This window comes from Pyxicephalus adspersus, chromosome 9 (assembly GCF_032062135.1).
Source record: "Pyxicephalus adspersus chromosome 9, UCB_Pads_2.0, whole genome shotgun sequence".
Lineage (NCBI taxonomy): Eukaryota > Metazoa > Chordata > Amphibia > Anura > Pyxicephalidae > Pyxicephalus > Pyxicephalus adspersus.
Window position 1 is genome coordinate 54,343,510 of NC_092866.1, and position 27,711 is coordinate 54,371,220.

At 38.8% G+C, this 27,711-nt stretch overlaps 1 protein-coding gene across 1 annotated transcript in view; it reads left to right on the top strand.

The window, feature by feature from the left end:
* Window positions 1-26,921, top strand: part of TPCN2 (two pore segment channel 2) — a 29,441-nt gene extending 2,520 nt beyond the window's left edge. The window contains exons 2-25 of the mRNA XM_072422075.1: window positions 1,831-1,892; window positions 4,891-4,967; window positions 6,642-6,819; window positions 8,536-8,652; window positions 9,465-9,571; window positions 10,619-10,691; window positions 11,126-11,225; window positions 11,570-11,635; window positions 12,529-12,593; window positions 13,652-13,755; window positions 14,783-14,867; window positions 14,961-15,047; window positions 15,756-15,875; window positions 16,519-16,578; window positions 16,706-16,834; window positions 17,992-18,041; window positions 18,660-18,759; window positions 20,237-20,308; window positions 20,451-20,524; window positions 20,657-20,750; window positions 20,824-20,906; window positions 22,853-22,934; window positions 23,406-23,497; window positions 24,510-26,921. Of these exons, the coding sequence (XP_072278176.1) occupies window positions 1,831-1,892; window positions 4,891-4,967; window positions 6,642-6,819; window positions 8,536-8,652; window positions 9,465-9,571; window positions 10,619-10,691; window positions 11,126-11,225; window positions 11,570-11,635; window positions 12,529-12,593; window positions 13,652-13,755; window positions 14,783-14,867; window positions 14,961-15,047; window positions 15,756-15,875; window positions 16,519-16,578; window positions 16,706-16,834; window positions 17,992-18,041; window positions 18,660-18,759; window positions 20,237-20,308; window positions 20,451-20,524; window positions 20,657-20,750; window positions 20,824-20,906; window positions 22,853-22,934; window positions 23,406-23,497; window positions 24,510-24,588 (2,156 nt within the window). The 3' untranslated portion in view covers window positions 24,589-26,921. The remainder of the gene's footprint in view (window positions 1-1,830; window positions 1,893-4,890; window positions 4,968-6,641; window positions 6,820-8,535; window positions 8,653-9,464; window positions 9,572-10,618; window positions 10,692-11,125; window positions 11,226-11,569; window positions 11,636-12,528; window positions 12,594-13,651; window positions 13,756-14,782; window positions 14,868-14,960; window positions 15,048-15,755; window positions 15,876-16,518; window positions 16,579-16,705; window positions 16,835-17,991; window positions 18,042-18,659; window positions 18,760-20,236; window positions 20,309-20,450; window positions 20,525-20,656; window positions 20,751-20,823; window positions 20,907-22,852; window positions 22,935-23,405; window positions 23,498-24,509) is intronic.
* The last annotated feature ends 790 nt before the right edge of the window (window positions 26,922-27,711 follow it).

Sequence of the window (27,711 nt, forward strand, 5' to 3'; positions counted from 1 at the left end):
AATGTTTTCAGTTATGGACCAGATTAATTCCAGGTTTGCTGGATCACCCAGCTTCATTAATGAAAATGTATCCTCTCCAGCCTTTGAGAGCTTTAACCTCCTAAGTGTGACTCGGGGTGGCTAAAACCGTGAAACAATAGTAAATACAACCTTATCTGATCCGCCAGTGTCCCCGTCCTCTCGCTTTCTCTGGCCGGCATCCTCTGCATCCAATGAGTCACTGGAAGTTTCCAGTGATGTCAGTTCGCGCGGCTGTTACATTGGAGGCGCGGTGGTAATTTCAAATCTATTTGTATTGCATTTAACACAAAATAACTGTATTGAATGCAATGCAGTGGATTTATATGTGTAAACGCAGTACAATGTCTTTCATGGAAATTTTACAGTATGTGTGTGTATGTGTGTGTATATATATATAATTATTTTTTTCTTAATTTATTATTTTTACATGATTTTGTGCTTCAAACTTTATTATACTCATACTATTATATTATTCTGTAAAATAAATTTTCATGAAAAACAATGTACCGCTTTTAGACATATAAATCCGGACAGAAATGAACCGCCCAGGAAGTTAATAAAGCATTGTGAGAAGTTGTAACCTTCCTCGCTTGTTTTTGTGGCCCCCATTGAAAGCTTTTTGTTTTAGCTCATTCTGTTCTTTCAAATGATGGAGTTGTCCTGCTAGTGGAGGCTTCAATAAAGACCTAGCAGAGGCTCCAACCCTTCTTGGCTGTATCTAGAATAAAACCTTTTCTCTGGAGTTGGGCTATAACTGAAGTAGGTACAAGGATCAATCTGATCAATCAATAGCTCTATAGAAGTCAGTGGAGCTTTACTTTGCAGGCATCCCTGGTTGTAAACAATACAAGCTGTGCCCTTGGGATCCTGGTAAGTATCAGTCTGAGTGTGTGGGGGTTACTTTAGGTCTGTTAGGGATGGGGAAGTGTAATTATACTTTGAAACTACTGATATCCTTGAAATCTGAACTGCATGAAAAGAAAAGCAAACAATATTAAGAATAATATTAATATTATCAGACAGTATTAATATAGCATCAACATATTACACAGCGCTGTACATTAAATAGGGGTTGCAAATGATGGACAGATACAAACAATGAGGAGCAGACCCTACCTAGAAGAACTTTCGATCTAAGAGCAAATATAGTCTTAATATTAAGTTATAAATGTTTACTGTGAATCTTGGTGTACTTCTCTGTATTCCCTACAGATCTGTGCAGTAGTCCAGCTTGAAACCCTTCTCTGTGGAGGCAATTCTTGTAATACAGACTGGACACTTCCTCTCTCCATCATTGTGCAGTGTGACTGGTCTTGTATCCGCCTCCTCCTGTAGTTTTCTGCTGACAGTCTGTAGTGGGTGGGGCTGATTGGCCCCTCCCACAGCTCTGTTCCTTGTATGTAGCACAGTTATGATATGAATGCTACATTTGCGATGTAATCACTATGCTGGCAAAGACATTTTGTTCACTCAAGGTGATTTTATATCTTTAAGGCTATGGAGAAATATATAAATGAAAGTTTTTGTGCCTGGAGATCAGCTTTAAGAAGCTGTCATTCCATTTTTGTTTCTAATCTACTTTAATGACATTCCATATAATAGACAACTGTGCTTCACCTGAACTTTTTGTATTCTGCAACCAGAATGTGGTTTACATATAATCATATCATTCAAAAAATGAATTCTGTGTTCATAATAATTACCCCTGACATCTATCATACAGTTAGTGGATTACACTATTTGTCCTAGTAATAGTTCAGTGAGCATATTGCAAAGAATCTAACTTTTTTTCTATTATTTTCTTCGTAGGTGCTTTGTGTGATAATCTCTATTTAAAGCAAGCTGTTGTGTTTATTGAAGATGCAATCCAGGTAAGGATGGGAGCCCTGATGAGTTGTTAAATATTATTATTAATATTACTACTACCATACAAGATTTATATAGCTCCAACATATTACACAGCGCTGTACATTAAATAGGAGTTGAAAATGACACATACAGTTACATAGGAGGAGGAGAGGACCCTGCCCCAAAGAGCTTACAATCTAGGAGGTGGGGGAAACGGCACACAATAGGAGGGGAGATATGGAATGGTGGATAAGTAGTGAGGGTTTTAAGAGAAGACAGGTAGGCAAATTTTGAAGCGATGGGTTTTTAGAGAACTAGAAGGAGCAGAAATTAGTAGCAACCCGAATTGGACATGGAAGACCATTGCAGAGAGTTGGGGCAGCTCTAGAAAAGTCTTGGAGCCATGCGTGTGATGAAGTTATGAGTGAGGAAGTCAGTAGTAGGTCATTGGAGGAGCAAAGGAAGCGTGTATAGGATGTAGTACCTGCTTTGGGTCAATGTGGAATCTTACAGATCTCTATAATTTATTTATTTCAGCTATGTGAAGAAATGGCAAATATTTCTAATATCTGTGACCAACACAACTGTACATTGGCATTTCTCCGATAGCTGCAATGGATAAGCCTGTGTGTATCTGTATGGTTTATGGAAAACTTGTATGTGATCTTATGTTGTGCACATGGAACTCTCACAATCTCTGCCATGTTCTTATCTTTCTTTTGCTGCCCCACTGCCCTGTTTGGCTTTTAGAAGCAAAGAAAAAAAACTTGCTTCTTCCAGGTATAGGGAACATTGCTACAGGTACAGGGTGACTTTCTTCCTTGTCACCAACATGGCATGGTTTGATGATTGGCTCCTTGGGCATTTGTCACTGTTGGTTGGGGATGAGGACAGGAATTGTCTGCTTTAAGTTTAGTTAAGGATCTTATGCAGGGCTTTCTTTCTTTACAATCCGCCAAAGGGGGTAAAAGACGTACTGACGGAGAAGGTAAGTGGCTGCAGCCTGGATTGGTGTCAGATAAGTATATCTGGCGCTTTCCTCTGCAGGTCTAAGGCCCCCTTTCCTAGTTTATGCATCATTTCTGGGACAGTCTTAATCAAGACAGAGTTCTGTGTGACTCTTAGAAGTACATATTTATTATAAATTATACATGTTCATAAATCAATATTATAAAGTATACATTCAGCATTCTGGCAGCTCGGTGGTGCAGAGGTTAGCACTCTGGCTTTTGCAGCGCTGGGTACCAGGTTCAAATCTCAGCCAGGAAACTATCTGCAAGGAGTTTGCAGGTTCTCCCTGTGCTTGCGTGAGTTTCCTCCGGGTACTCCGGTTTTCTCCCACATTCCAAAACATGCAGTTAGGTTAATTGGCCTTAGACTGTGGTAATGACAGATGACTATGGTATGGACATTAGATTGTGAGCTCCTCTGACAGCTAGTGATATGACTATGGACTTTGTAAAGCGCTGCATAATATGTCATTGCTATATAAATAATATTAATGTTATAAATTATCAGTTCAATCTTGCTGTGTGTGTATGTTTCTTTAGCACCAGAAGAGTGGTCACTGATATGAAGCAATTCTAAATTGTCTTCTGACAATGCATGGCAGTCATACCAGACTATTAAGTAATGTTCAGATATATTCAAGTATACAGTCACCTAATAATATGCGTTCTACCTGACCACTCCCTGAGGTTGCACTCGGTCAGACACTTTTCTGTACACTTGGTGGATCTGTCTCATCATGCAGAGCTTGTGATCCAGGGATTACAATATTCTTTGTATTCTGCTTAAACACCAACTCCCTACATATGTACCAGGGATGCGTTTCTCAACCTTAATCCTTTTGGGCTTCATACCTACTAATTTAATTTGATGTCTCATGTCATAACTGCTATGCAATCACCCAGATGTGGCAATCTCAAAAACAGCATTTGTCAGACGTAAGATCCAGTCTGAATAGGGCTTTGAATAATTATAAATAACTGCCAAGTTGTAGGATGTGATGCCCAAATTCAAACCATTTTTAAATCCATAAATTGTCAGTTTCTTTCGAGCAGGCTTTGACTGTCACCTGCTCATTCTTTAAAAACATCACATTGTCCACTTAATACTACATGACGCAATCCCTAACTTTTGGCCACTCACCTGTCAGCCCACCCCCCTTCTTTCTCATTTTCCTATTAGCTCATCATACATGCTCTGGTTCCACTTTTCCTCTCATTCTTGTTGTTCTTGCTCGCACAGGTATTAGGGATCCCCTAGTGTATGTATGCGGCTTTTGCATTTATAGTTATTTATTCGCTAAACATGATGACTTCCAACATGTATGCGATCTGTAAAGTAACCATCTTTTTGTTACCTAAAAACACAGTGTTCTCCCCAGACCCTTTTAGCCGGGTGCACCGCCCAGCACTTCTCAGTAACCACCTGGGTGTTTGTGGTTGGTTACTGAAAAGTTGCGTCGCACTACGGGGCACTGGACATTTGGGGTATATTACAAAGAGGATGGGACATACTAAGAGGGTGGGATTTAGAAAGTTGGAACAAAATATACAGGGCTGTAGAAGGATCACAGAATTGCAGGGTTTGCAAAGGAGGAAGCGGGTCGGTAATGGAACCCCTCTTTTGAAATGTTAGTATAGAAGATGCACATTGGATTTCTGCTTTGTGATTTGAGACTCTAATTCCATAAGAGCAGGCTGCCAGTGAACATTTTGCTGCATTGTATTCTGCCAGGTCAATTACTTTCCTGTATGTCCAGGCCCCTGAAGAGGGGTGGTTGTTGCCCTTGAAAGATGTTGGCTATTGATCTGTCCATTCTGGCACTTCTTTACTTCCACAGTTTTAGTATAATATATTCTATTTCCCAAATGTGTATTTCAAGGTGTGTTATGCTGGGACATGGCTCTAAATATACATAAATTATTATAATTAGTAACTTGTTATTTATATCTAGCTAGAATAACAATGTGTTGTTTTATTTTAATAACCTGTCTGTGTTCTTTGTATTTTCAGTATCACTCCATAGACCATCGTGTTGACCTGTATTCTCTGCAGCTGTACCGATGGTATTATTCTGATCTGTGCCAGTGGTAAGAAGGAATATTTTTCTATTTATTGCAACATAAAAAAACATTCTGCATGTTTGGTATAAGGAATACATAGTTCATCTCAATACATTTTAATATCTGTAATTCAATGTGAACCTTCTGTGGGCTGTATATATTCTGATACAATAAAAGGTTAGACTATGATTCAAACGTTTTTCACTATTTTTTTGTTATAACCTCTGTTAGGTTTTTATTGCAGAGTGTCCCCACCGGCACCCTTTTAGCTAGGTTCACCACCCAGCACTTTTTAGTGACCACATGGCTGTTTTTTGGTGGTTATTAAAAGGTTGGGTCACAATACAGGGCCTTCACCTGCCTACAGCTCCCTCCCATCCAGCTTAAAAACGTTTCTGGGGAGAATACTGTTGCATATTGTAAGTATGGGTAAGTTTACACAGTATAGACACCTAAAGAAAAAAGAAACATCCAACAAAGGTATAGCCTTTTTTTTTTTTTTTTTAAACTTTGTTTTGTTCACTTCACGCCCCTTTGTCCACATAGAGAGAAGAAAGATGTATTCCTTGCTACCTACTTTCTTTTACTTTTTATAGGGGTGTGTGTGTGTGTGTGTGTGTGTGCGCGCGTGCATTGCTTTCTGTTGTAGGGAAGAGTCCTGATTGCTGTTTCCAACTGAAAAGTTGGTATTTGTATAGAAAGGTTTTTGACTGCAGTGCAAAACAGGAAACCACCTGCCTGCAACACTTAGAAAACCATACAGAAAGTAGCCTGCTCATGTTGGCAGATGGGCAGTAGAAGCAGAGCTAACATGGTTTTAGAGTGACAGACTGAGGATAGAGAATTGGCAGAAAATGGCACCAAAGCAGCTAATAAAACTGCTAGAAAGGTAGTGGGTCACAGTTTTCTCCCCAAATTTTGGGTGGGAAGAAGCTGTAGGTGAGTGCTGGCCCCTGTATTGTGACCCAACTTTTTAGTACTCGCCCATAAACAGCCAGGTTGTATACCTGGCTAAAAAGGGCTGGAGAGAACACTGGGCCAACTCAGAGGAACAAGGGAGAACCTTTTAAATGCCCTTAAGGTCTACTGGAACCCCTTTTATAATTCATATCCACATCCCCCAACTCTGGGGTTCTCCTGACCTTACTAGGGGTGCACTGGGCAGAGCTGCGAACCATGTCCCTCATATAGATTTCAAGCTCAGGGCGATCCAGAGACACAACCCGCCCACTCAATCGCAGGCTCAGTTAGGGGGCAAACACAATAAAATAACTGTAAGACTTTCTGAACATAGTGTTTGGCCAGGCTGGCACGAGAGCTGCTGTAGATTATACAAAAGTAGTGGACAGAGAGGGAGACCCTAGAATGGTGATGGCAGAAGGATCATGAGAATTGAAAATTTACTGACAATTATTCACAATTACTAACAATCATTCTCAATTACCACTTATATCTGTCAAATTACCAAGGTTACTTTGGGCTTCTTACTTTTCCTTACTTTTATTATAAATAAAATATTTGTTTTCCAATTCATTTCATGGTTAAAGGTAACACCAGCCTTTGTGACCCATCCTTCGACTTGACTTTGACATGTTCAGAGCTACAGCTCTGTCACTCAAATCTCTGTTGTTAACCAAGCAATGTCTTCAAACTTTATTTTTTTTGCCTACACAACCTAATAATTATTGTTTACTTTTTAAGGATACTTAATGTGACCATATTTGTGAATTTGGCTCTTGCCTTTTTCGAGAAACCCTCGTCTCTTACTGTAACATCAGACGTGCGTTACCGCAAAGCAGCCTGGGAACCACCCTGCGGACTGACGGAAAGCTTGGAATTTGTGACTTTTCTTATATTTATCACTGATCTTTCTGTAAAGGTAAAAAATATTATTGGCCTGATATAGATGTATACATGCTTGTAGGATCAGAGAACATTACAATAAAAAAATAATTACAGATACACAACTCTAATAACCTCCCTTGTGATTTTCCCAAGTGTGGCTCTGGGTGGATTTTCCATACCAAAAGCGGTAACCCCGAGCCACACTCGGGGTAGAATTGCCAGGGAATTTAAAACCCCTACCTGGTTCTCATGTTCCAGCGGCGTCCTCCAGCAATGCCCAGCATCTTCTTCCCCTGGCAATGCCCGGCCCGCATTTGCGTCCCCGGTCTGAATGTTGGGGATGCAAGGCCAGGAGAATCCGATGCCAGCCGTGCATCTGCATGTGAGTCTTAGACTCCAGGGCAGCACCATTAGGCAGGTAGGTGGGACTTGGCAGCAAATTTAAAATAGTCAGTACTTCTGGGCATATACTGAACTACTTTTACCCCCCTATGACACTGCAGGAGACAAATAGCAACAAAGTGCTCAACAGAAGGTTATTCTGTATTCCTCCCAAAAAGCAATGGTTTCAAAAGTCTTCCGACATGTGTTTGAAGTTCCTCTTTTTTGGTTTTGTGTTTTACCATAAAATACATGGGTTGCAACATCGATCCAAAAATGTTTATTCACTGGAAATCTAAATGTATAATTAATAAGACTGGTTACAGTACAGAACTTTCCACCCACAAAATATAAGTTTTAAACTGTTGATGTCGAATTATTGTTTTTATAATGTTCTCCATGACAAGGTAACATTCATACAAGTTCCCATTATGAGCAGTGAGAAGTTCAAGTAGATGTGTCTCTAATGAAGATGGCGAATCAGGTAGAGGGTTTGGTGGATATGATAGCTATGTCGCCACTAATGTAGGTGATCACATGCATGGTGACTTAAGCCTCCAGAGACAAAAATGTAACCCTTCAGCTTGAGATCCCCACCTTCAAGACTACCAGAAGTTGAAGGAGGTCTGAATTACACCATTTGACATGGAAGGAAGGTTCCTTATTCTCACCTTCTCTTAATGCGATCACCTGCACATGGTAGTACAACTTTAGTAATTTGGCCCATCTCCATCGCTTTCCATTGATTTTGGGAATGTATAGATGACTGGTTATCCTTAGTAGTATACCTTTAGGGCGTCCTTACTTTTACTAATGATCAATCTAGCCATCTTTGAATCTTAGAATATATATAGATGTGGTTGGAGATTCGTGCAGGGTTCTGGAGGGGCTGAGACCTCTCCCTTATGTAGAGCTGTGAATGTACCAAAGCGCATGAGCACAATGGTGAATGTTTAAAAGTGGGAGGAGGTAGGTAAGAGTACAAAGACTGTACATTTTTGCCTATTCTGCCAAAAAAGAATTTGATATTTAGGTACTCATGTTGGATTGGAAGACCAGATTCAGAATTGGTATTTTAGTTCATCCCACATTTGTTCTGTTAAAGTCATGTCCCAGTGTTGGTCACCAGAGTTCTTCCATATCAAAACTCCTGGCATTACTGGGGCTGTCTTTATGACTGGTCCGTCTGTACAGAAAAAGGCTTTACCCAAAACTGACCATCCTAAAAGACCAAGTGCAATTGTGTACCCTTCACTAAAAACTATTTAATATTTTGAAAGGATTGTTTACAAAATTTAGAAGAGATGAGTCTTGAGTGAGACTTTTTATATTACAAATGTTCTTTATTCTATGTTTGTTCCCTTTTTAGAGTTATCTAATTGGCTGGAATGAATTTTTGAAGAACAAGTGGTTGCTGTGTTACATCCTGACACTCATGGTGTCAGTTGTGGATTGGACAGTGTCTTTATGCTTCATGTGCAGAGAGGTAAGGGACAAACTGCAGGAACATTGAATTTTCAAAATTAATTTTCATTCACAAATTTTAAATACATAGATGTTTTACATGAAAAACATTTGTATTTATGTCCATCTTATGCAGAGATTTACGGAGCTCTTGCAGACCTCAGAGATAGGTTGGTGGTCTGGCTTTCTTTGTGCGCTACAGCTTTGTCACCCCAAACTCCTCCTGCCTGTAATTGAACAGTAATGGAGTAGCAGTAGACTGATCAGAATATCCCCCTGCTACTTTCTCCTGTCAGCATAATCCTTATCGACATAATAGTGTTCAAAGTGCTCCCCTTCTTAGTTTGTGATTGCAGAATCATCAGTCAAATGGTGAAACTAGTCAGGCGGCACAGTGGCTCAGTGGTTAGCACTCACCTTTGTAGCGCTGGGTCCCGGGTTCAAATCTTGGATGATATTTTATTATAACAAAAAATGTATTCCTTTTTTTCCCCCTTTTTTAAAATAGGCTTGGCTTTAGGTTTCAGCTAACCAAATCCTGGCATTCTGGCTTTCTGGTTCTGGTATTCTCCTCTGGCATATTCTCCTCCATTAAACTTATAAGATGTAGCAGAAGTCATAAAATTCCTTGGCTGGTTAACCACTGTGCAGTGATCCCTAATGGCCTCTAATCAAAGATCCCTTATAGAATAATTGTTCCATGGTGTCTGACACAAATCTGTAATATTGGTCACACTGTTGTGTTAAAGTAATGAACTGTTTGACAATGTGTAGCAATTGAATGACTTGTTTCTCTCTACCGTGTCCTTTGTATTGGGGATTTGTCATTCTCAGGGGGTGAGAATTAGAAGACTCCTGCGGCCTTTCTTCCTTCTCCAGAATTCATCTCTTATGAAAAAGACCTTGAAGTGCATTAAGAGAACTCTCCCAGAGATGGGGAGGTAAGAAAATTATACAGTGCCTTCCTGCGTTATCCCAAAGCCACTTTTTTACTTTTAGGTTTTTTGCTGTCTGTGTCCTCACTGGGTAGATTCCTCTCTTATCTATCCTGGTGACCGTTGTCTCCTGTTTAAAAGGAAATTCAAGAGGTTAGCTGTAACAGGAACAGAGGGCATATCTTGTAATCCTGCCACGTGTTCTAATGGCAAATAGGATTTCCCCTCCATTTTTGCAGCAAAATTCTCCTATTTCCTGCTCTGTTGTTGGGACAGGACCTGAAGAGAATTCCCAGCTAATGTTTTTTAGCCATTCCAGTGCAGTAGTGATGGTATCCAGGAATAGCTGTAGTGAAAGTAAATGCACAGGGTTCTCCCCAGGCCCTTTTAGCTGGGCGCACCACCCGTCACTTTTCATCACCCCCCCGGCTGTTTTTGGGTGGTTACTAAAGAGTTTAGTCACAATACAGGGGCTGCCACCCACCTAAAATTTCTTCCCACCCGGCTTAAAAAAAATTCTGGGTTGAGCACTGATGCACATTATTCATTGTACCTCTAATTTACTTTAGAATGAAGCAATTAGTAAATAGGATTTCAGGGTGTCAAAGGAGACTTTTGTGCTTAGTGAGGTATTGAGCTTGAACATGATTATATAATCATAGTTACAAAATCAGCATGTTATATTAAAAACAATTAGAATATTTTCCATCCAGTCCACTCTCTTTCAATTACACATCTAATGGCTAGAATTTATTAAGGTTTCATTGTACCTACATAGACAAACCATGAAAATCCACCTGCAGCAGATGCTGAAGGCAACTACCATACAGATTCTGCTTCCACATGTCTTGGTGATGGATGAGTCTAAGATTTATTGCTTTTAATTCTTCCACATAATTTGAAGGCAGTTTATTCTTTGCTCGTTATTAAGTTTGTCTAAAGGATTTCATTCTAGATGTGATTTTAGGACGTTCTATTCATTCATTCTTGTAAACAGTGTAATTATATGTGTTTATTGTATTGAGAGTAATATGAACCTTTGTTTCCGACTAGTGTGATGCTGCTGCTGGCTTTGCATCTGTGCCTTTTTACCATGTTTGGTATGCTGCTGTTTGCTCATGCAAAGGTAATAAACTTACTAATAAGATTCTACTGTACAGAAATAGCATAAAAACCTATTGCTACACGTACGGAAAGAAATTGTCACCAGTTATGTTATGTGAAATTTGTTTCCCCTGTATGGGGACAATAACCATTCACTTCATGAGTGAACACACATATATTCCTCAACAATCACCTGTTTACCAACTGCCTGCACCTACGGTCAGTTCGGCAAATAGTTTGGCCAATTTAAAGGATCTCTCAAAATACAGAGCCTTGCCCCCACAAAAAAAGTTGGTATGTTATAACCAGTGGTAAATGCCTATCGTAGACTAGTTTTCACTTACTTTTTTTTTTTGCAATGATGAATATGTGACCTTGATGTGCTATGTACATACAGTGTTTGCACTATACAAATGGCATTACATGCAATGTTATAATGATCTGTGTTGCTTCCAGGATTCCAAAGTTGATGTAGAGTGGCAGAGGTATTTCCGTAATCTACCTGACTCGCTCACTTCACTCCTGGTGCTGCTGACAACCGCCAATAACCCAGATGGTACAACCTTTCTTCATTTAACACATGACGTAGAGAAAGCATAACTTGTAGCTAATTATGCACAATAACACACAAGATAAAGTTGAGTATGTGAATGTAATTAGGAAGCAGGCTGTTTCTTATTGGAGGTGCAGCATGATGTTTCTACCATGTCTCTCCAATGCACTTAGGGTACCTTCCTGAGAGCAATAATAATGTGCATTAGTGTATGGGAAGCTGACATAATGAACACATGCAAGCTAAGGGCTTTATTCAGGAAACACTGTTTTGGTACACCTTATTTCATTGATTTTCTGTGTCTAATATTACTTGGACATTTATAGGTTTATCTCTTTTTATAACAGTGATGATCCCAGCCTATTCCTACAACAGAGCCTACTCCCTGTTCTTCATCATCTTCACAGTAATAGGTGAGTCTGCATGGTAGTCACCGCAATGTGAAGTATTATTAAAGTGCTGTTACTCTTGGTACAGTTACTGTGTCATTTATATAGCTTCTAGTTAGTTTTGTATAGTTTTTTTTATAGTTATAGTTAAACCTGTAACACTACTTGGAAGATTTTAGATATTTTCCTTAAATCACATTTGATTGATTATGTGATTGATCATAAGCCATTTGTGCCCTAAGTCAGTGATCACCTTTTCAGGACCCATGGACCACTAAATTTACCGTCTCTGGACCACACATGCGCAGGGAGCCAGGTGTCGCTCAAAGGGGAAGAAACTTCCCCGAGTGATGTCATGATGCCAGAACCTGCCCATTTTCCCATCACAGGTCTGAGCCTACCATGGGAGAGTGGGCAGGTTGTGTTCAGAGCCGCGAACCACCGGTTGGTGTTTTTTTGAATCTTGTTGTCAAACTATTTCACTCTTTCTGGCTTTAAAGAAGCACTATGGTCTTCCAGAAAAACATATCTGTACTACATTACTTAATTTAAAGTTTATCAGCTGATCCTACTGGTTAAGTCCATGAAATGCAGCTTTCTGTGATGATGTGACAAGGCTAATGCTCTGCTCCTGAATTCAGAGCAGCATATTATCACTCTGTACCTGCTTGCTGTACAATGGAATGAAAAAACTGTTACAGAGGTTGTTGCTGTCAGCATTGTCGCTGCCTATTCACAAGTCTGTAGCTTGTCAGTCTATACCTAGACCTCATTGCGTCTTTCCGGGTTGACAGCACGGCCAGTGTTGTTGCAACCCTCCCATGGTAAACTGCAATGCATGTATCGTGCATTACACTACTCGATTCAGTCTCTCAGCCTTCCTTTCTCATGTTCTCATTAATTTTTCTACTACACAGGCAGTCTTATTTTGATGAACTTGCTTACAGCCATTATCTACAATCAGTTCCGCGGCTATCTTTTGGTAAGATCAGTGTTGCGAATTTATGAAATTAGTAAAAGTAATGCCCGTAGCAACCTATCTTTTGTTCTCTGATCTATATTGGATCTTACATGTGATAAAATCTGACTTCTAGGATAAGGCAGCAAACATTTTTTTGTCAAAGTTTACTGCAATCGCCTTTCTTCCTAGGTACGGTGCCCAACAACAGCATAGAGGAGGGACCCTAAGGGCTGATTTACTTGTTCCTCTTCCTGCAATAAAACACAAACATTGTATCAGAAGAATTTATTCTTCTATTATTCTACTATTTTCTAGTAGAAAACTCATTCTTTTCTCTGTTTGGGTTACATCTTCTGGCTGTATTTTTGTGTTTTCTTAGAAAAATAATGGCGTTGGAGATACCTGGGCCTAGAAAGACGTTTTTAATGTAGCCAGATTTTTCATCTTACACAAACATTATCATAAACTAAAAATTGATCAGTTAGGTAAAATCTTGTGGAAAGCCTATTTATTATAGTGCAAGCTAATATAGCTTGGGGATGGGTGAGGAGGGGCATCTTCATTATACGGTCTAGCACGGTGGCTCAGTGGTTAGCACTCTGGCCTTTGCCGTGCTAGTTCCCATGTTCAAACCTCGGCCAGGACACTATCTTTATAAAGTTACAGGTTGTCCTGTGTTTGTGTGGGTTTCCTCCAACATTCCAAAAACATGTAGTTAGGTTAATTGCCTTTTGCTCAAAATTGACCTTAGACTGTATTAAAGACATATGACTATGGTAGGGACATTATATTGTGAACCCCTTTGTGGCACAACCTGTGACATGACTATGGACTTTTTAAAGTGCTGCGTAATATGTCCGCTCTTTACCGATATTATGGTTTAATAATGGTTAATATAATTGGTTTTGGAAAAGGGATGTCCTACAAGCTCATGTGTGATGGTCGGTGTTCATACTTTGAAATATATATAGTATATTTATAGTAATATGTTTGGTGTGGGCACATAGTTTTGATGCAGTACTATCCGTTAATACTATACGTTAACACTGTTTTTTTTTTTTTTTTTCTCCTCTCTTTAGAAATCTGTTCAGGCCTCCCTCCTCAGGCGGCGGTTGGGAATTCGAGCTGCTTTTGAAGTGCTTTCCTTCCACAGAGAAGTCACGTCAAACAATCGTGACCAGGCGTAAGGATTTTATTTTAGATTGATACAAACTAGTATACCTTGTGAACTTTAAAGTGATGACTTTATTTCAGTCTGTCAACTAGGACCTCCACAAGTTTCTAGGGTTTATGCAGTGGCAAGTTAATCTCTTTAATATAATGACCACAAATAGAATGGGAACATTTTTTACTGAAGCTCACAGTTAGGGATCATTTCTGCCTCAGAAGTAAGGTGGCATGTTTCCACGACACACACTGTAAGGGCATTTTTATACTGACTGCTAGTGTGATGGGACAGTACACTTTTCACAGCCTGTGTGTGTGTTTTTTTTCTATAATACTTATTTGTTAAATATCAACATTTTTGTTATACAGAGCAAATGGATATTGTTTATTTACTTACTGTGAATGTTTGTGGTGCCAGGACAGTGTTTCACCTATGCAACAACATAGAGGAAAACGGGTTTGGATTATCACATTAGCAGAATTGGAAGGGCCTTGGCACTCTACAGATGAGATAATCAACAGCCATAGGAAATTTGCACAGGTCCTGAAACCCAAAGCTTTGGTCAACATAGTCTTCAGTCACATCTGTAGTATCTGCACCCCTTCTGTATGGAAAGTCCGAATTCTAAGACCTGGCACAATCCCACTATAAGGCCAATATGTTTTTGCCACATTCTTTTTTAATTTTGGATTTTTCTATAGCTTTGTGGGATTTAAAAGTATTCCAATCCATCACTTGGTTTTCTTTGGATGAACTTTGGGTGTCCCCTCATGCCTGACAGAGAAAAAATACTGTGGCTATTTATTGATAATGCATAGCACAGTGGAATCTTCCATCACAAATCTAAAATAATAGTTTTCTATTTTACAATATTGAGCAAACCTTTCCTTTATGTTCATGGGCCAACTGTACCAAAATTTCTAGTCTGCAACACATATTCTAATATTAGGAATAAAAAGTAATTATTTGCATGGCTCCACTCACTATGTAAACACTTGGAAGAGCCTGATTGATCTGAATCTGTAATCTGATTTCTCTTTAGGGCCTGTGGTGTTGATTGTGTCACCTTCATTAAAGTCCTACAGGAAGTCAAAATGGATGCCTACTGCAAAATGGCAATTATACTGGTAAAAGTAGAAATCAAAAAGACAATGAGGAATAACACATTTTATTGGTTTTGCCTTTTTTATTTAAAAGAAACCTACTTTTTGTCATTCTAGCAAGTAAAACGCTCCCCCAACGGTGTTATCTCTCCAGAGCACTTTCAGAAACTATTTGATGAGCTTGATAAGGATCCTGTAAGACAGGTAATATATATAGGTTAAATATCACATGTGCTGTTGGAGGTTTTATTGTATTATGTAAGTGTAAAGAAAATCATGTTTTCTCTTGTCCTTCATTAGGGACTTCATGCTACATTTACGTATATGCCCTTCCTGTGGCGGGCCAAGCAGTAGCAAGCTTTATCCTATCCTTATGCTGGTTCTGTGGCATTTAAAGTCTCCCTCTTATCCCAGCTACTTTAGCAACTTTCATTTATAAATGAGTGCAGAGCAAGACTGGGCTGTTAACACTGACAAATCAGTATTGCAGGTTGCACTGGGAGGTCACACGTTTCCTGTAAACTTTAGAGGTTCTGGTACTTAGAAAGCAATTTACTTGTATCATGTCATGCAGAGTTGGTATACTCATCCCAGAGAGCAGTTGATTACACATGGGGGAGCAATTATGTCCCTGTTGAAATCCCTGTCTAGCACCATACAGTAGATAAGCAGGACAAGGTCTCTCCCAGTTGTTCCTGCTGCATGGGAACACCTCTTCTGTTACATTTTGGCTCTGCTAATTGGTTCCTTCTGTTTCTGATGTACCTTTTCTTGGTATTGTGTTTTGCACATTCAAGGAGATCATTTTATCCCCTGAATTTATAAGGCAGGAAAGAGGGAGATACAGAATATGGAATTTTTTTTTTTTTTTTTTTACAGACTTTTCTAAATGTATTAATGTTTGTTTTGCAGCACCCTCCCCAGCCTGTGTACCAGTCTAGATTCCTTCAAGTTTTGCAAATCATTGGAAGCCATCGGTACTTCGACTATCTGGGGAACTTTGTTGCATTGGCCAATCTCATTTCTATCTGTGTAAGTAGCAGACATAAAATAAAGTGCAGCAAGACAGAAAAGCCACCTTCTCACAACTTATTTTATTGTAATGCATATTTGTTGGGTACTGTGGGCACTCTTCACCACTTCCATCTCATAGGGGGGATCTATCTTGACATGAATACAACAACTCCTATGCTCTTAACTACAACCTTGTGCTACTATGTAACAGAGGCTTGAGCAGCTGTATAGGATTAAGTGCTGCTGATATTGTGAACCATCCTGTAACCTATCATGCTTTGGGTTGGCAATGAGTAGCTTCAGAAGCTGCTCCTTCTTTGCCTGGATCACATGGTTGCGTAGAATGGGCACCTGAAGTAGTAAACGGTTTAGCCTAGATGTTGGTAACGGCTAGTGGACTAAGTTTTATTCCCACATTTTCTGTACTTATGTTCTTAACCAGAGCTTTAATGAGCCTCCAAAATCAAATTAGGTTTACAATATTTGCTCTGAATTTTAGATGTATCTAATTGTTGATTCTCTTACTAAAGTACCACTGAGTACAGTGATTCTGTCAGTATTATCTTACTTATTAATTACTTTTCTAAATGTAAAATTAAAATATGAATCCAGTTTCAGTGTTATTGTTGCATATTATTTTTGGCATTTCATGTCTGTCTAGGTTGTTTTGATGGTCGATGCAGAAAAAGCTGGGAGTGACCGTGATGACTTCTCTTTAGGAGTGGGTACCTCTTTCTGTTGTGTGTGTGTGTGTGTGTGTGTGTGTGTGTGTTTATTTTTTTGTTTATAGCTCGGCTTTTGCATAAAAAGTTTACTTATTATCATGTTTTGTATCTTTTTCACACCAGGCCATCAACTGTTTCTTTATCCTGTACTACGTTCTAGAGATGTCCCTAAAAGTCTTTTCCCTGGGAATGAAGAACTATCTCTCTTATCCGAGCAACATTTTTGACGGATTTCTAACAATCATCTTACTGGTAGGAAATTCTTCCTAGCTGCAGCTGTCATGTCTGTTTGCTAATCTTGGTTTCAGGTTTGTGATGTGATGTATTTAATGCTTTGAACCTGCAGATATAATTTAGAAACATGAACCTTGTGTTACTGATAAAGAGTTCTAGTAGCTTAGAATGAAACCTTCCTATTCAACTCACGTAACATCTTGCAGTGGACATTTATTTTACAAATGGCTTCTTAAGCCCTTATGATCTATAGGAATTCTTCTTCTATAGGCTTTTACCCCCTATGTTAGTCCTTGAACTTTAATCCAGTTACATTATAGGCCTGACCTAATAAAGCTCTCCAAGACTGGAGAAGATACTGTCATGGGTGAACTTGTGAATCTGGCATTGATATGATCCAGGATTGAAAGCATGCGTCAACTAATATCAAATGCTTTTTAGGAAATGCATTTCAGTTTTGATAGATCACCCAGGTTCTCCCCTTATAGTCTGTCTTCTCCAGTCTTGGAAATCTTGGATGCCTGACCATCACACCTATTTGATATTGTTCTGTTCACAGATTGTGGGCATTGATATTGTACTACCAACCAGCACGCATCCCCCCCCCCCCCCCCCATCTTCCACACTCAACACCTTTTTTGTAACTAAAACAAAGCTCCAACTTATAGCTACATAAGTTACAAGAATATAAGTACACTTGTCTAATGTCTGTGTACATTTTGGCTGAATTAAAAAGTTCAAATGGGCTGGCAACCGAAAATGAAGAACAGGTAATGAATGGATATATGTAAGCACTATAAAAGACATATCTGGTTTGCCATACTTCTCCCAGAGCCTTTCCTGGGCTTTCCACCTTGCACATGTGACTTCCCCACCCACCTGTCGTCAGCATCGGCTATTCTTCTGAAACGTTTGACAGCGGGGCATGAGCAGTCTCGCCATCATTAGTTTACAAGTACTCGGCATCGATGACAGTGGGGCACTGGCTTTTCTGCCTGAAACCTATGGTCTTCCTACTTTTTGACCACCTGGTTAAAAAAAAATGTCTGAGAACACTTCTGTGTGCTATGTGAGATGTAAATGAGCTCCAGAAGTCATCAGGTGACTCTACACATATCACAGCATTGGTACATATGTCTTTCAATCTATTTTCAAACACATTTATTTTGTTATAGGTGTTGGAAGTTGCTACATTTGCACTTTACAAGTTCCCGCATCCTGGCTGGTAAGCTTTATTTTTCAACCAAATTATTACAGTTTTACTTCTATATAAAGGGTATACTTCAATCACCTACTGCTGTTTTCCATAATCCTACATCCCATTTCCTCCCCCACTTATATTTTTTTGTTTTAGTTTTGTGTCATTTTGTGATTTTTATATATGTATAGCAAGTACTGATTTGATTCTTGGTTAAGAATATATTTATATAGCCATATTCTATCTTTATTATGCTTCCTGTTTAGAAGTGCTGTACAGTGACTGTTTTCCTGTTCTCCTTTCAGCACAAATTTGCTGAGTTAGGATAATGCACTGTGTAATTTAGGTTTATGGGGATTCCTTGGTTTTGCCTTTAACCACTGTGGAAACGTTTGGGAAGCATTGACCCCGAGCAGGATACTGACTAAGGGAGAATGTGACTCTCTCCCCGTCTCGCATGTGACAACACTTGATTGGTTCACCACTGTCACATGAATTCAAAGTAATGGCCCTGTTTGAGCAATTATAATAATGAAAATGGGCAGGAACTCTTTGAACCTTTTTCTTTACACTGAATGACCAAAGGAATTTTTCCTCTAATGTAAAATTTAGATAACAACCTTCTGTCTTTGTTGTATATTCCAGGAAACCAGACATGCAGGGCCTTTTGTCCCTCTGGGAGATGGTTCGTCTTGTCAACATGTTTATCGTTTTCAGATTTCTGAGAATTATTCCAAACATGAAGGTGGGTGCACTTTATTTTTTTGGCTTTTGGCTAAAACAGCAGGACACTTCACATTGATGTTCTGACATAGAACAGGTACACAACTGCACTGAACCCAAAGACCAATGGTTGTAAAAAAAAGACTGAAAAAGCCTTCCCAATATTGATTTCCTCTAAAAATGAATATTTGCATTCTATTCTCAAAGCACACAAACATAGATCAGGTTATGGTGGCGCCATCACTGGCTATTTTAAACATGCTTCCGGGGTCTTTGTAGTTAAGCCATAAAACAGCCCTGTTATTCACATCCATATTCTGACTAATTATCAAAAGCTAAATATTCTATTCCCTCCACCCTGGTCCCTGGTCCTCCCTGGCATGTGTTGTATTAAACCAGAAAACTGTATATACACAAAGTTTGGCTAACAGTGCATTGCAGCTTCCTGATGGGACACAACATATGTTTCTGCAATGCCTTTGTGTGAATGTGCTTTAAGCCATCTTCATACCCTTATGCCATGAATATATGAGAATATAAGAGAACAGTGATGCAAGATCGTGGGAGGGACAGAGGTATCTTTGACATGTGGGCTAGTTGACAACCTAGGATTCCTTTTTGTTTTTTAATCTGCCAGAAATCCAGTGAATTCCTAACTTCAGCTGCCTCTGCTGTCCTGAAATCCCAAGCAGCTCTACCCTACTGCATAAGTGTAAAATAATGTTACAAAGTTGTACTGTTGAAAAGTTATACCCTACTGCTCTACAGCGAACCAAGTTGCTTACTTGAACCTTCTATACACTGCGTAAGAAAAAACTTATAAGTAAAAGTAGTTTTTGGAAAGGGTTCAGTACCGCAAGCACAGATTGTTTAATCCCGAGTGTGACTCGGGGTGGATTTTGGGTGCAAAAAGCGGTAACCCCGAGTCACACTCAGGGTTGCTTTGACCTTAGAAAAAAACCCACTTGCCTTGCCCCGTCGCTGTCCCCTGGCGTCCTTTTGGTCCCCACAGGTCCTGGGGACAGGTCTGCCTTCTTCCACCTCCAACCGTGAACTGCAGAGACATGAGATCTGCGGGGTTTCCCAATGACGTCGGTGCGGGCGGGAGGATCGGCGGGAAATTCAAATAATTTTGTATTGGATTCAATACAAAATAGCTGTATTGAGTGCAATACAAAAAAGTCTTTTTCTCTTTTTTTAAATTAAATTTATTAACTATTGGACAAAGTTTGGTGAGTTTTGCCTAAGAATTTTAGCCTACAACGTAAAATAATTTTCCATGCAAAAAAATTGTAATGCTTTTTGCACGGAAATTTGGACAGAATTAGAATGCTTGGGGAGGTTAAAAGCTGGAAGTCATTTGGGAAGTAGCACATTAGAACTTACCAGAAGTTAGTTTATATTGCCTGGCCAGCAGTAGGAATATGAGTGAGCACCTTGTAATGGTGTATCCTTTGTTGCTTATCATGCGCTAATAAAAAAGTCTTTTTACTTCACAGGTGATGGCGCTAGTAGCCGGCACATTGCTGGATCTAGTGAAGAATCTGCGGGCATTTGCTGGAATCCTTGTGGTAAGAATCATCACATTGACTAATTATTTTGTATTTTATATGTTTTGAGGGGGCAACCAACTAGACTTTTGGAAGCGGACTGTAACAACTGTGTAGACTTTTCTACTTAGACTTTTTTGACTTTGTGTTTTGTTTTTCTTAGGTGGTATACTATGTTTTTGCAATAATTGGTATTGACCTGTTTAAAGGTGTTTTGTCAAATCCAGGAAATGCAAGGCAAGTTTTGTTTGCAATTCTTTGCTTCCCATTAAACAACCCATCTTTTGAGCTTTAGATATTAACATTTTGGAACAATTATTATCTTTAACATGAAGCTCATGTAATTTTTTTTCTTGTGTAATCGTTTAGCTCTCCAGCCAATGAAAACTCCACTAATGAGACAGCACAATGCGGGACATTTGAGCAGCTTGAGTATTGGCCAAACAACTTTGATGACTTTGCTGTAAGTATTGTGGCCAATTGTGATTGGGTAGCAGTTATTTTACTTGGTTCATTTTTCTTTACTCTGTGCACAGGCTGCTCTTGTGACTCTGTGGAACGTGATGGTGGTGAATAATTGGCAGGTGTTCCTGGAAGCCTTTTCCAGATATACAAATCCGTAAGTCATGGTTTATAATAATCTTCATTTAAAAAACAGACTGGGCTATTTAAAAGGTTAGAATGCGGTCCCTCACCAGTAAGAGCTTATGGTGTTCATGTGGAGCTAGTTGGCTTGTGTACTACAACAACCTAATTTTTTACATTGTGTACACCTCTGTAGAATCTTTAAAAAGTAGCAATCTTGCATACCTGACCTGCAGCAACATGAATTGATCAGGAAGATAAATTCACTTTATCATAGAGATAAACAAGAGGGCCCCTTGGCAGTTGTCAGAGTATTTGTAGCAGAACAAGAATAAACTTCTGCGATATCTACACCCATGAAAGGGCCTAAGTGGGGAAAACTGCTTGACATGACTACCGGTGCGGAACATCAGTAGCTTCTCATGTAAAGAAAGAAAATCATACCTGAGGCCAACTAGAGCACTTGAAGCTTCTCAACCTTTCTTGGCACAATGTAGCACTGGAGCAGGAAGTCATTAGGTTCCTTTTTCAAAGACTGGTGCAAAGAATATTGAAAATACCCAGTAGATTTCAGTTACGTTGCTCTTAGCTACTGGTCTATTTTGGCTCATGTTTCTTTGCACTAGTCTTACTAAATTAGCCCATTTCAAGCCACGCTGAGGCACAATAAATCCTAGTATCCCACATTTTTTAATCTGTACAATAGATTAAAAAATTACAAGCTGGTTTGTAAATGGTTCTACTTGGCTAGGCTTCTGCTGTGGTAGCCTTGTCACGTCAATTGTTCCAAACTCCTTGTTGTAATACATTTTTGGGAATACATAGAGCACAAATACAGACTCCTCTGTGGTATTAGACAAAAGAAAAACAGGGCAGTACTAGACAGGATAGAATTTACAGCAAGTGTTACAGAATAACACATAAATGAATACACAAGCAAATAAATCAAACTTGCATACGAAGTGCTCTTCGTTACAAGCTATAACCAATCCAGTAGAAGGTATGTGGTGAATCTAGAGAAGTCTGTGGCCACATCTCAATTCACTAATTGATCCTTAGGAAAAAAAAGAGAGAAGAAAGAGGAGTATTAAATGGGAGTTGAAGAGAAGAAAAGAAAGGGGTTGAGTTGGGGGAACACAAGGGTGTAATGGTTCAATAGCTTTAAAAACAACAATATGTAGCTCTGGACACTTTTTAAAACTTTGATGTCCCATTAGCATCTTGCTGATAAATACATGAAGTTCTAGAGAAGGATAGTTTTGAAACTTATTGATATGTTAATTAAGAAAAAATAGATATGACTAATATGCATTTTTTGTAGTTTTGTCACTAAAGCCTGCAAAATAAAGCAATAAAATCAATTCCCCACCAGCAACACCTTTCTGTTAGATGTCCGCTGTTTATTTCAGCCACCAGTAAAAAATACAAATATCTGGCGCTTCTGATTATAGGTTAGCATATGACTTGCTCACTTTTCTTCTACATGGCAGCAATGACATTCAGGCACCCAGTGGTATCAGATCGGACAGTGAGAGAATCCTAAACCCCTGTGTAAGCTCTAAGCTGTGACTTACACATTTCTTTTTTACTTCACTCTTGGCCACCCATCAGGGTACATGTGAAGCTAAGGGAAGGACTGTTTCTGGCAGCTGGTGGGCAGCTAATGAAGTGAACCTGTTGCTGTATGTTGGCAAATTAATGGGGAAATCAAATCTGATAAATAGAGAAATGAAACCCTTTAACTTCCTCATTCTAAAATCTACATGCCTAAACTTTCCAAAAAAAATGTAATTTAGCTTAGCTGACTTTTCCATTACTTGCCATGAAATGTTATTTTATAAACTGGAAAATGTGAATCATCCTTTACCAGTCATGGAACATTTCAATGGCTGGAACATCTGCACCCAGTGACAATTTTCATTATTTTGCACTTATGTCAGCATTTAACTTATGTTTTTCTTATCTATTGTTTATTTTCAGATGGTCAAAGTTGTATTTTGTGGCTTGGTGGTTGGTGTCCTCTGTCATTTGGGTTAACCTGTTTGTAGCTCTGATTTTAGAGGTAAGATGTTACTTGTACTGTTTTAACTTCCTAAATCTTATGTATGCTTGAAAGGCAAAACACAAATAGAATGTCTTACCTGAAATATCATAAAACAGCCAATGTCCATATTGTATGTCTTTAATTTAATGCAAAAAAAGAAAACAAAGAAAAAAACACAATTTTAGAGTGCTTCTAACTTCATTCTACAAGCCAGGTGAGGACACTATAGGAAGTAATAAAACACAAATAAACACAAATGAAACAGTTTTTTTTACTACAGGAACAAGTTGAAAGACAAATAATTTCCAGCATTTATCTAAAGGTTGAAGGGGGTATTTGGGGGTAGGTTTGGGTATTTTGTGGAAATACACAGTAAGGTGACCTGTTAATATGAATTTTTATAGATATTTCCATCTCATTGTATTCCTATACCATGACACTCATCATAATGGAATATACCAAGTCATACTTTTTCTGTGCAAATTTTAGAATTTTATCCACAAATGGGATCGCAGTTACCGGCATGCTCTTTCTTCATCCGAACACGTGGAGTACCACATGACAGTGCAGCAGATGTTCAGGTGAGATGTCTACTGATTCCATAATTTCCTATCTGATACTGAAAGGCAGGCCAGTGAGATAAGCAGCGGTGTAAATACAGTGTGAGATTTTGTTTTTAATGCAGTTATGCTTCTAGGGGGCTTTGCAGTACCTGTTATGCCCAGCAGGAAATTTTATCATGAAATAATGGACCTTATATGTGAATGATATCTGAAATAGCAAATGTTTTAGTCCCATGGCAGCCTAAGCCAACTATATTTCAATCAATTTGTTTGATATAAATATTGTCCATTAATAAAAAAGGAGTCTTTGTTATACCAAACGCTGCAATTGATTTGCGGTCATCGGACAGTACAAACAGGAGAAAAGCGCTCTGATATTTGATAAAAAAGAAATCAATTGAGAAGTCTTAAAATACTTTCAGATATTGATCAGAATTTATTCATGGTGAGTTTGATTAAATTATCAGATTGATTGAACAGGAAACTCATCCTGCTGTTTACTGTCAAACCATGGAAATCCACTGCGGCATTTGCTATTAGGATGAGGTCCTCCTGCTGCTCAGTGTCTCACCAGGTCCACCAAACCTTGAGGAGTCACTTTAGCTTCTTCTGCTACTACTTTAAATAATGTGAATCTTTATTTGGATATGGTGGGACAGCTGCAGAAAGATTTCAACACAATGGGTCTTGATTTATTTAAGTTCTTCATAAATGGAGAAGATGGGACTATCATAGGTAAACATGGATGATCCAGAAAGCCTGGAATGGATTGCTTAAAATAATTAGTGGGTAAATATTTTCAATCCTGGTTCAGACTCAGATTTCCGGATCACCCAGGTTCTCCTATAATATTAAAGCTCTTCAAGACTGGAGAAGATTAAGTAAGACCCAATGCCTCTTAGTACTGAATCAACACTTTTTCTACCTTTTGAGAGTTTTTGGACTAAACTAACAGTTTTTCATGAAACCATAGATATTTTCGGTGTAATAATTTTAGCTAATAATCTTTATATACTGCTTGAACCCACAGGGAAGACTTGGAGGAACCGACAGATGAAGAGATTATGGACAGGTTACACCATCACCCTCATCTTCAGTTATCTAGATGACCCGCATTACGTATGAATAAGTGGGATCAGAACTGGAAATGAGAAGTAATCACTCTAAGCTGCCATACCAAAAAAAACTAAACATTTGCTGCTTTTATTGATGTTAAATTTGTTATACCAACAATGTACATTCCAGTACAGTGACTGCAGCCTCTTACCAATACACTAGTGCCTGATATTGTCACAAGCCATGTAGGCTGTTCATATGGACCTATTTTTGTTACTCAGGGTGCTGGAAAGAAGACTTTCATTTTTACTCAAGTAGTGATGAAACACTACAAAAGTATTTTATATTCTCATTATATTTTAGGCTTAGAGGAGTTTTTGTACATGGTTCTTGTGTACAGCATGCATAGCCTTTGATAGGTCAATAAATCTATAACCACTGATAGGATTCATGTGGTGGGTGGAGTCGCTGGGAAGAGATCTACCCAGTATAATTCCCCCCCTGTGCTCCTAGCACCTTTTTCTCTTCCCTTTTCTGCACCTATTGCTGTATTCTACATTGATTTAGACAAAGAATCCTGCAGGGAGTATTGGACCAACTTGAAACTGTTACAGAAGTTATTGGAACCAGTGAGCCAATGCAAGAAAAAAGTCCAGCCAGCAGCATACCAAAATGAAGCAGCACTATATCTGCCAAGTAGTTTCAAGCCAAGTCCTTGCTTGCTAGATGGATGCATTTTATAACTTTGATCGTGAAGGTTTCAGAATTTGTCTCAGGACCCATGTAAGACTTTTAAGTGGATTACGCTTTATCCAGTTGCACAAGAATGCTGATTTGATAAACTGCACTGAGCAATATACCATTTTATGTCACTATCTACCGTTTTACTATGGCAATCATGTCAAATGCCATTCATTAGTTCCTCAAACATTCTGTAGGGATTGGTCAATAATCAGGTCACTGGGTATATTTTATGTTTCTCTATTTATAGGGATTTGCCACTTTGAAGATTTTATATTTAATAATTACTTCTCATAACCTATTCTCTACATTATTTGCTTCAAATATTTCTGTATGAATAGAATTGGCTTTGGAAAAAAGACTTGTGCAAAGTTCAGTAGCTAATTTCAAAATATATATTTTTTCCTACTAATCTGACACCAGTAAACTATTTCCTGATTGGTTGCTGTGGGTATCAGGATTTTTCACATCATCCGTGTTCTCTGTTGTGCCTTAATATTCTGAAACAAAACAGGTTGGAGAGGCCTTAAAGGAAACCCATTGGGAGAGAAACTTCTATAGGGTGCCTTATTCTACAAAATGACAATTGCTTGGCTGTCTATGGCTTACATCTGGCTAAGAACAAGTGAGCAGCAATAGATCCTGACCTGTATTTTTTCTTATTTGGTGACTGAAATGATTGAAGTCAGTAGGATGACAGGCAAGTAATTAGCATTTCCCAACAAGATCATCAATGTTGGCTTCCATGTTTTTTCTTGCAGTGCTTTTTTTAATGTAAATATGCGATCACTTTCTGATTCAGGTCAAAGTTACTTTGATTACCGATAGCCCACCCACAACAAGAACTATGCTTTTCCTCTGCAGAAGTGGTTCACTAGGTTGATAATATCAGCACCCCACATGGTAGTGTTCAGTCCTGGTAATACATTGTCACATGGCATCATAAACTACCTGATACATGGAAAGCTGAGAAGGGACAAGGATTGGGTGGGTATAATTGCTGGGGTGGCGAGTTATCAGAAGCGCTGTCACTTTGCCCTGAATGGGCTGCTGATACTGCTTTTAAATAGAACCTGTAACTTCTGGACCTCACGTAGTCCCAGGTGACTGGTTATTAACGTTTCACCAGATTGCCTGTAACTAGCAGTCATGCAATTGTTTCATCTGTAATCTACAACACATTCCAGCTACGCAGAAGTTGTCCACCTACCTATTCTGACAAGCACTGGTATCCAATTGGTTGAACTGAAGTTGTGTAAAAAAAAAAAAACTCCTACCACCCAATAATTTCCGACAATGTATTTCTAGTTATGGTCAAACTCTCTACTCATGATTTTATTTTACGTAAATCTCTGAATTAGCCCTCCATTGTACTTTGTCATTTACAAACTGAATGCTGACAATTGATTTTGTGTAGCACTTTAAAAATGTAGAAAAATGTATTTTTTTTTTTTTAAAGTATAAGCAGAACTTTTTACTTGTCTATGTTGTTGTGAAAGCCATAATTCTTATCTAGGGATGAATGTTGTGTTTTTGTATTGTTCTAATAAATGGACCAATGGGTTGCAGTAAGCATGGGAGATAAATATATCTTTGTTTGCACTTTTCATTTTTACCCAAAATGATAAATAAATATTCTGAAGAATTTCTGAGTCCTGGAAATGTTTATTTGTAACGATTTGACAAGCTGAAGTTTATCATGGAGCATTGATTGGGAATTCTCATTCATTGGTTGTCTTGACATTTAGGCGGGGGAACTTCCTGGTAACCATAGATCGATATAAAGGCACACATTTTGCAAGTGTATGGCCAGAATAGGACTGTGTTATAGTCATTAGAATAATGAACGTCTCTGAGACAGCTGCATTACTATGGAAGCTGTACAGCGATACAGAAGATGTCAGCACTATATAATGAATAACAATAACTAGGACCAAGAAAAGTGCTTGTCTGTACTTCATATCCCTGATTTGTGTTTGTTATGGGAAAAAATTAAAATGGAACTAAACCTGCAATTGCTAGCCTAATCCATTCCATCGCAGGGAGCCGCTATCTTCGTTCTTTTCTTCTAAAGACAATCTTTTGGCCATCTTGATTGGCCGTAAACCCCTGCACAGAAGTTCACTCATTCCTGGCGGGTGAAAGGAAGCCAGGATTGCTGTATTTGCCTGGAACCATGTGTGTGCAGCTCAGCAAAATTTGACAGCTTGGTGGCAATTAGGTGGGTAAGGACAGTTTTTGCAGATGGCACATTGCCTGTCCCTTTCTGCAAATACTGCTCATGATAAGAGAGTTCCCCCTTAAGAAGATGCTTAAAAGGTGCACAACCTAGCAGTTTTCACTAAATCATAGCACATTTGGTGAGTTTGTATGCAAAGTGATCATGATTTAGACCAGGGGTGTCAAACTCAAATACACAGTGGGCCAAAATTAAA